At 40.2% G+C, this 10,232-nt stretch overlaps 1 protein-coding gene across 1 annotated transcript; it reads left to right on the top strand.

The window, feature by feature from the left end:
- The first annotated feature begins 7,136 nt into the window (after window positions 1-7,136).
- Window positions 7,137-10,147, top strand: LOC142947922 (dispanin subfamily A member 2b-like). The gene is made up of 3 exons (XM_076089794.1): window positions 7,137-7,502; window positions 7,611-7,764; window positions 9,941-10,147. Exons 1-3 carry the CDS (start codon window positions 7,447-7,449, stop codon window positions 10,145-10,147), a joined length of 417 nt encoding a protein of 138 aa, XP_075945909.1. The 5' UTR covers window positions 7,137-7,446.
- Window positions 10,148-10,232: the final 85 nt, after the last annotated feature.

Below are 10,232 nucleotides of genomic sequence, written 5' to 3'. Positions count from 1 at the left end.
TGCACCTCCAGTCACCAGTCCGTCAAGCTCCTGAAGTTCGCGGATGACACCACCTTCATTGGACTCATCTCTGGTGGGGATGAGTCCGCTTACAGGTGGGAGATTGACCATCTGGTGACCTGGTGCGGGTTGAACAACTTAGAGCTCAACGCTCTAAAGACAGTGGAGATGGTTGTGGATTTCCGGAAGAATGCAGCCCCACCAGCCCCTATCACTCTGTGTGACTCCCCCGTCTACGTGGTGGAGTCCTTCCGCTTCCTGGGCTCCATCATATCCCAGGACCTCAAGTGGGAGCTTAACATCAGCTTCATCACAAAGAAGGCTCAGCAGAGGATGTACTTCCTGAGGCAGCTGAAGAAATTTAACCTGCCAAAGACAATGTTGGTGCATTTCTACACAGCCATCATTGAGTCTATCCTCTGCTCCTCCATCACAGTCTGGTACGCTGCAGCCACAGCCAAGGACAAGGGCAGACTGCAGCGCATCATTCGCTCTGCCGAGAGGGTGATTGGCTGCAATCTGCCGTCCCTCCAGGACTTGTTCACTTTAAGAACCCTGAAGCGAGCAAGAAGGATCGTAGCCGACCCCTCTCACCCTGGACAAAAACTGTTCGTGCCCCTTCCATCTGGCAGGAGGCTGAGGTCCATCAGGACCAAGACCTCACGACACATGAACAGTTTCTTCCCGTCGGCAGTCGGGCCCGTTAACAGAGCCCGGGACCCCCACTGACTGTCATCCCCAGGACAAATTCCTACCGGTCACTCCCCTGCACATCCCTTCTATTACACTTAACACTTTTACACTACACTTACATCTCACTTGTTTATAGTCCTGTTATCTGTTCGTTTGTGCACTTTACTTTATTTTATTTTATATTTCACTTTATTTTATATTTTACTTTATTTTATATTTTCTGTCAATTTCATTTGTTTCTACCTTGCACTGTTGATTGCTGTCGATTGTTAAATGTTATGCACCTCCCGTCATGTCAAATTCCTTGTATGTTCAACATACCATGGCAATAAACGGTTCTGATTCTGATTCTGATTCTGAAGGAGTTAAAAGCTTTAGTGACTCAGATGGGAGAGACTGTACATACAGCAACTGTTTCCCGGGTTCTTCACCAGTCGAAGCTGTATGGGAGAGTGGCAAAGAGAAAGCCACTGTAGAAAGAATCCGCCCAAAGGCATGTGGGAGACTCCAAGGTCAATTGGAAGAAGGTTCTTTGGTCTGATGAGACAAAAATTGAGCTTTTTGGCCATCAGACTAGACGCTATGTTTGGTGAACACCAAACACTGCACATCACCACAAACACACCATCTCCACCGTGAAGCACGGTGGTGGCAGCATCATGCTCTGGGGATGCTTCTCAGCAGCAGGCCCTGGAAGGCTTGTAAAGGTAGAGGGGAACATGAATGCAGAAAAATATCGCCAAATCCTGGAGGATAATCTGACTCAGTCTGCAAGAGAACTACGACTTGGGAGAAGATTTATTCTCCAGCAAGACAACGACCCCAAGCATACAGCAAAAGCTCCACAGAATGGTTCAAAGACCACAAGGTGAATGTTCTGGAGTGGCCAAGTCAAAGCCCAGACCTCAATTCAATCCAGAATCTGTGGCTGGACTTGAAAAGAGCTGTTCACGCCCGATACCTGAGCAACCTGACAGAGCTTGAGCTGATTTGAAGAAGAATGGAGAAAAATGAGCTGAAGGGGATGAATACGTATATGCAATCTTTACTTTACCTTATATATTTTTAAATAATTGACATTATTTTGTAAAAATCTGTTTTCACTTTGATATTAAAGAGGTTTTTTTTGCAAATTCTTGTCAAAAAAGCCAAATTATATTGACCATGATTTCATGGATAAAAGCAACAAAAGGATGAAACATCCAAGGGGGGTGAATACTTATGCAAGGCGCTGTAAGTATCAGCTGCTGGACTACTGTTTTAGGCTCTTTGGATCCAGGTGTGTCCCACTCCACATAATCACTCCACATAAAAGGCGTTGTCCCAAATCAATACTACATACAAACTCTAAAAAGTAGCTATTGGTAATATACTGTTTTAGCAGTTGGTATACATATCAGCACATTTTACCATTTTATACTCAATGTGTGACGTTGTGACAAAAGGTTTTTACCTCAGATGGGATGCTTATTTTGTGTTTTTTTTATTTCCTTTGTGCATTGCATTGTGATAGATTCGTGTTAGTCAACAGCACATTTAATAATTGACCGAATCAGTATGTATGATGTAGCCTGTAACTTTTCCAGTGAGCCTGTGCACAGGAAGCATTTGGTTATGTGGTTTTAAAGGCTTTTTTCAAAGTTTCAAAGAGCTTTAAAAACATTAAAACTTGAAAGGACTTAAAACAAACTTTAAAAGATCAAATATAAGAGCATGTATATAAATGTAGAGATAATCCTGATGTACAAAATAAACACATTGGAAGGCAGCATAACATGATAGGGTTTTAAGCCTGCTTCTAAAGGCTGAGTCGGGGTAATATTTTTGCCCACAACATGCCCACAACGTTGGTGATGAATTCTAAAAGCACTATGCGACATAGTATGTCACAAAAAATGTCCTTGTATAGTATGTCAGACAAATGTTCTAAACATGTGATGTCAAAAAAATGTCACAGTATAGTATACATCAAAAGTCATTATTGTATGTCATAAAAAGGAACAAAAATGTCACAGTATAGTGTAATAATATAGTCCGTCGAAACAAATCATTAAAAGTCAAAGTATAGAATGTCATAAAAAAGACAATAGCATGGGGAAAAATAGTCATAAAAAGTCTTAAATATTATAACCTACTAATAATCATAGTATAGTATCCTTTTCAAAAAAGTTATAAAATGTTGTCTGCAGTCAGGTTTGAATGCCAGAATTTGTTTGAGATTTCCTGTCTGTGATGCCTCAACTCAATCAAAAGGATTGTTTAATGGACAAAATGTTTTTGACAGTTGAGTTCTTGCGCAACTTCAGGAGGAGTTGAGGTCTTGCACACCTTCCTGCAACCCACACTCCAAACTGCAGTTGAGCTGACAGCATGAATCCTGTGAGTTACCCGACTGAAAATGTTCCATTGCAGGGGAGCAATGATGGGTACCCTGGACAGCCTGGATACCCTGGGCACCCTGGATACCCTGTACAGCCGGGACACCCTGGACAGCCCGGAGGAACTACAGTGGTTCAGTACACCACTGTGAACATCGCCTCGGAGACCCCCAGGGACCATGTCATCTGGTCAATCTTCAACTTTTTCCACTTGAATCCCTGCTGCCTCGGACTGGCGGCTCTCATCTTCTCTATCAAGGTGACTTTCATTCATGGGGAATCTTCTATGACCATGACAAGAATCATGCAGAGCACGGGCAGTTAGGAGACAATGTTCATCTCTAAGATTATAGAAATCACTAGGCTTGAAAATGAAAGTTTAAATATTGAAACAAAAAATTACAAATAAAAACATGAGATAAACTAGATGTGTTGCAAACTTTGCTGGACATTCTTAAATACGAAGAATCAGAACACTTATGTAAGGAAAACTATATATGGGAAATGGGAGAAAATCTCATTTCCAAAGTAGAAGTACAGCAAACCTCATCAGACTGAGCTTGGGGTCAGTGTTGGCGGTTTACGACCCCTTGAGGTCGAGCATTACTATGAATCCACTTCTAAAATCAATGTGCTTTGGTCCTTCCAGGCCAGAGACCGGAAGATGGCTGGAGACATGTCTGGTGCCCGACACTATGGCTCCACTGCCCGCTGCCTCAACATCTGGGCCACAGTCCTGGTTTGCCTCCTCAGCCTTATTATCATCATTCTCGTGGCCGTACGAATGAATCAGGTGGTCAGCGTTTATGGGAATTACGGGACAGATTTGAATAACAGATACACTTACCATGGCTAAATTTCAAATGGTGTTCAGAGTTGCCTGCTGCTGTGGCTTAGTGACTCTTGTGGTTTTGTGCTTTACACTTACGGCACAATTTGTAACCTGATACCTTTTTTTACTTATATCCTCAAGCAAAACAGATATGTTTTTCCATTTGTGTTACAAAAGCCTTAAAATCAGCCATGTTTCTTTAATGACAATCTGTAGTTCACATCTATGCCGAACTGTTATTCGATTGTGACTTCCTGTCTGTAAGGCATTTGTTTTAGCAATGGTTCTGAAAAAAGATAACTTTTTAATCTGTTAATAAAGACGTCTGTTTTATAACTTTGAAATGTGTTTGTGAGATTTTTAAGGTAAATAAACAGATTGTGGACATACTGGCATGATTTTCATAATTTCCACAAATGATGGTGTTTTGACATTTTCACTGGTGCTGATTTCAAGCCAAAGAACTCCACCCAAAAAGGAAACGGGGGGGGGGGGTGTAGTATTTCCTTATTCTAACTCTGAACAGATATTTATTAACGGAGCTTGATCCAGTGTTACAGACGACGCCAAGACTAAACAGTGTGTCCTAAATCTGTATGAATAAATGCAGGACTAATTCTGATGAGCTGATCAAAAAGATACGTGTTCAACAAGAGCAGAGTATTGAGCCGACCACACCCAGAAATCAATACACATGCATGCTAAAACACAATAATACGATTTCAAGATAATTAAGAAGTGAGAAGTACGATGACCTTAAATAAATATCAGGAAAACATGGCAAATGTTTTACATCACATGTGTTACACCTCACACAACGCCTTCAGATGAATGTTAAGACAACTTAAGTCTGTTAACAAGAAAACTCCACAGGACATCGTTACTTCAAAAATGTCACCATAGTGTATATGTCCTTACACACAGATGTGTGTGTGTGTGTGTGTGTGTGTGTGGCTCTGAGTGTTGCATGATGTAACCTCTGTGAGATGTCTCCTGGCTAAATGAATCTCATGGAGCTGGTCAGGCTTGTGATAACAGCAGGTTTATTCCACATCTGCATTCATGACAAAGGACAACATAGTAGAATGGTCATCTCTTGTGGACAACAGCGCATGCTCTGTCTAGTAGCGAATCCTCCGTTGCTTTGAGGATTACCCATAATCCTTTGCGTCTACTATTCAGTGCAGGCACAAATTTACAACAGCAGGTGGCATAGCTTTCCCATTTAGCGGGATTTAACCTGAAGCTTTTCAACTATGTTACAATAGCATGCCTAAAAAAGTCATGAAAAAAAATCATATTGTATGTTGAAAAAGGGTCATATTATAGCACGCCGAAAATAACTCATGAAAATTGAAAAAAAGTCATAGTATGTCGAAAAAAGCAATTAAAAAGTCATAAAGATAAAAAAAAGTCTTGGTATAGTATGTCGAAGAAATGAACAGAAAAAGTCAGAGTATAGTACAGGGGTCGGCAACCTTTACTATCCAAAGAGCCATTTTGCCCTATTTTCCACCAAATAAAATTAGTCTGGAGCCGCAAAAGCTATTTGATATCACAGCTTATAAAGTTTTATATATAGTTATATTATATATACAAAAACTATAGTTTGTTGTATTTATGAAATTATAGAACAAGAATAAAGACAATTCTTGACATTGTATTGCAATTTTACCTGTTATAACAATATCAAACTCTTATGAAGAGGAGAAAAAAACGTGCTCAGTTTGCTGCAGCAGTTGAGAAATCGCTCTTTTTCGCTCATCTCCAGCGTGATACTTTTCAGCAAATGCTGTGTGCTTGTTCTGGAAGCATACAGGTAAGTCAGCATCATTGGCAGTGAAAGCAAATGAAGACGTCCACGCAGAGTTAAACTCTCTATTTTCCTCCGTGACTTTTCTTTTTTTGGATTAATCCATTGATAGTTTACCGAGGGCGGGGGTCTGCAAATCATGATAAGCCACCTGCAGGGAAAGGCGCTTGATAGGTGTAATAGGATGTGACGCACATTTTAGTTGACAAAATATTAAAACATTTTTATTTAAGGTCAGGTATTACTGACCTTGTTGTCTTTACTAGCAGCTGTTATTGGAGCGATTAGCGAGCAGCGTGTCCAGCGGCGTTAGCAGACCTACGGAGCGGCCGTCTGAAGTCACATTAGCGGCTTTGAGCAACCAATCTACTTCCTGTTTACACCGGCACCCACCCGCATGCCCAGTGTACGTGAATAGTCACGTGATATTCGATTTCAGGCGTTTAAGTCTGGACGGAGATCATTTAGAAAACGATGCTGAAACACCGTGTGGACAGAGATCGTTTAAAACGAAAACGTATTAGTGTGGATGTGGACTCAGGGAGCCGCAACAGAGGGAGTGAGGAGCCGCAGGTTGCCGACCCCTGGTATAGTACATCAAAAAAGGCATATTATAATATGTAAAAAAACGTTATAAAAAGTATAGCATGTCGACAAAAGTCCTAAAACAGTCATAGTATGAAAAAGTATGAGTATGTTGAAAAGAGTCGTAATATAGTATGTCGAAGAAAATAAAAAAAAATCAGTATAGTATGTTGAAAAAAACATAAAAAGTCATAATATAGCATGTTGAAAAGAATTTATAAAAAATAGTCATAGTATATAGTATGTTGAAAAAAGTCATAATCTAGTCCAACGAAAACTTATATAAAAGTCATTGTATGGTATGTCAAAAAAAGTCATCGTATAGCATGTTGAAAAGAGTCATATTACAGTTTGTCGAAACAAGTCATACAAAATCATAGTACAGTATGTCATAAAAAAGACAATTGCATGGTGAAAAATTGTCATAAAAAGTCTTAAAAATAATAAACTACTAATAATCATAGTATAGTATCCTTTTCAAAAAAGTTATAAAATGTTGTCTGCAGTCAAGTTTGAATGCCAGAATTTGTTTGAGATTTCCTGTCTGTGATGATTGTGTCTCGACTTTCTTTTAATGACAAATGAAATCAAAACAATTGCTTTTATTTGTCAATAAACAGAAGTTTAGTTTGTCAGTTGGATCACTTTTTGAAATTGAGATTTTGATGTTAAAAAAAAAGAAAGTCATACGTATGTCATATAAAATGATTAAAAGGCATAGTATTTCATAAAAGTAATAGTATAGTATGACATAAAATAAATCATGAAGCGTCATATTATAGAATGTCATAAAAAAAAATCATAAAAAACTATGATATAATATGTTTTATTTATGTGTCAGTTGGGGGGGAATTCAAAAGGATTGTTTAATGGACAAAATGTTGTTTTTTTAAATTAATCTGCAAACTCTTCGTGGATTTTTTTAAGAAGCCAAAAGGCTTGTATTGTATGTTCTTTGCCATAACCACAGCCAACCCTTGTGTTTTATTGGACATTTGGTGTGAAGAAGAAACCGATAGTTACGTTGACAGTTGAGTTCTTGTGTAACTTCAGGTGGAGTTGAGTTCTTGCGCAACTTCAGGAGGAGTTGAGTTCTTACACACCTTCCTGCAACCCACACTCCAAACTGCAGGTGAGCTGACAGCATGAATCCTGTGAGTTACCCGACTGAGAATGTTCCATTGCAGGGGAGCAATGATGGGTACCCTGGACTGCCTGGATACCCTGGGCTGCCTGGATACCCTGGACCGCCTGGATACCCTGGACAGCCTGGATACCCTGGACAGCCTGGATACCCTGGACAGCCTAGATACCCTGGATACCCTGGAGGACCTATGGTTCAGTACACCACTGTGAACATCGCCTCGGAGACCCCCAGGGACCATGTCATCTGGTCAATCTTCAACGTTGTCCACTGGAATCCCTTCTGCCTCGGACTGGCGGCTCTCATCTTCTCTATCAAGGTGACTTTCATTCATGGGGAATCTTCTACTATTGCCTATCAAAGAATATTGAAAAAAAAAATAGTTTTTCAATTTCAAGCAGCACTTTTTTTAAACAAAGGAGAGATAGGGTTCGTGGAAAATAAACGTTTCACCATATTTTTGCAGACAAAACACAGCCCTCACTTAGACCATGACAAGAATCATGCAGAGCACGGGCAGTTAGGAGACAATGTTCATCTCTAAGATTATAGAAATCACTAGGCTTGAAGACGAAAGTTTAAATATTGAAACAAAAAATTACAAATAAGGAAAAATAAAAACATGGAAAATGAGATAAAAGAACAAAGACAACTTTAAATTTGTTCCAAACTTTGCTGGACATTCTTAAATATGAAGAATCAGAACACTTATGTAAGGAAAACGACAGGTGCTGGTCATATAATTAGAATATCATCAAAAAGTTGATTTATTTCACTAATTCCATTCAAAAAGTGAATCTTGTCTATTATATTCATTCATTACACACAGACTGATATATTTCAAATGTTTATTTATTTTAATTTTGATGATTATAACTGACAACTAAGGAAAATCCCAAATTCAGTATCTCAGAAAATTAGAATATTGTGAAAAGGTTCAATATTGAAGACACCTGGTGCCACACTCTAATCAGCTAATTAACTCAAAACACCTGCAAAGGCCTTTAAATGGTCTCTCAGTCTAGTTCTGTAGGCTACACAATCATGGGGAAGACTGCTGACTTGACAGTTGTCCAAAAGACGACCATTGACACCTTGCACAAGGAGGGCAAGACACAAAAGGTCATTGCAAAAGAGGCTGGCTGTTCACAGAGCTCTGTGTCCAAGCACATTAATAGAGAGGCGAAGGGAAGGAAAAGATGTGGTAGAAAAAAGTGTACAAGCAATAGGGATAACCGCACCCTGGAGAGGATTGTGAAACAAAACCGATTAAAAAATGTGGGGGAGATTCAGAAAGAGTGGACTGCAGCTGGAGTCAGTGCTTCAAGAACCACTACGCACAGACGTATGCAAGACATGGGTTTCAGCTGTCGCATTCCTTGTGTCAAGCCACTCTTGAACAACAGACAGCGTCAGAAGCGTCTCGCCTGGGCTAAAGACAAAAAGGACTGGACTGCTGCTGAGTGGTCCAAAGTTATGTTCTCTGATGAAAGTAAATTTTGCATTTCCTTTGGAAATCAGGGTCCCAGAGTCTGGGGGAAGAGAGGAGAGACACACAATCCACGTTGCTTGAGGTCCAGTGTAAAGTTTCCACAGTCAGTGATGGTTTGGGGTGCCATGTCATCTGCTGGTGTTGGTCCACTGTGTTTTCTGAGGTCCAAGGTCAACGCAGCCGTATACCAGGAAGTTTTAGAGCACTTCATGCTTCCTGCTGCTGACCAACTTTATGGAGATGCAGATTTCATTTTCCAACAGGACTTGGCACCTGCACACAGTGCCAAAGCAACCAGTACCTGGTTTAAGGACCATGGTATCCCTGTTCTTAATTGGCCAGCAAACTCGCCTGACCTTAACCCCATAGAAAATCTATGGGGTATTGTGAAGAGGATGATGCGAAATGCCAGACCCAACAATGCAGAAGAGCTGAAGGCCACTATCAGAGCAACCTGGGCTCTCATAACACCTGAGCAGTGCCACAGACTGATCGACTCCATGCCACGCCGCATTGCTGCAGTAATTCAGGCAAAAGGAGCCCCAACTAAGTATTGAGTGCTGTACATGCTCATATTTTTCATGTTCATACTTTTCAGTTGGCCAAGATTTCTAAAAATCCTTTTTGTATTGGTCTTAAGTAATATTCTAATTTTCTGAGATACTGGATTTGGGATTTTCCTTAGTTGTCAGTTATAATCATCAAAATTAAAAGAAATAAACATTTGAAATATATCAGTCTGTGTGTAATGAATGAATATAATAGACAAGTTTCACTTTTTGAATGGAATTAGTGAAATAAATCAACTTTTTGATGATATTCTAATTATATGACCAGCACCTGTATATATGGGAAATGGGAGAAAGCAATCTCATTTCCAAAGTAGAAGTACAGCAAACCTCATCAGACTGAGCTTAGGGTCAGTGTTGGCGGTTTACGGCCCCTTGATGTCGAGCATTACTATGAATCCACTTCTAAAATCAATGTGCTTTGGTCCTTCCAGGCCAGAGACCAGAAGATGGCTGGAGACATGTCTGGTGCCCGACACTACGGCTCCACTGCCCGCTGCCTCAACATCTGGGCCACAGTCCTGAGTTGCCTCCTCAGCCTTATTTTCATCAGTGCTTTTATCTTCGTGGTCATAAAAATGAATCAGATGGTCAGCCATTTCAGGGATTACACGAGAAACAATTTCCCTTACGGTGGCTAAATTTCAAATGGTGTTCAGAGTTGCCTGCTGCTGTGGCTTAGTGGCTCTTGTGGTTCTGTGCTTTACACTTACGGCGCAATTTGTA

Source organism: Anarhichas minor, unplaced genomic scaffold (assembly GCF_050575085.1).
Source record: "Anarhichas minor isolate MPS153535 unplaced genomic scaffold, ASM5057508v1 ptg000011l, whole genome shotgun sequence".
In the NCBI taxonomy this organism is placed as follows: domain Eukaryota; kingdom Metazoa; phylum Chordata; class Actinopteri; order Perciformes; family Anarhichadidae; genus Anarhichas; species Anarhichas minor.
Note: the sequence above shows the minus strand (reverse complement) of the source record. Positions and strands in the feature narration are given on the sequence as shown.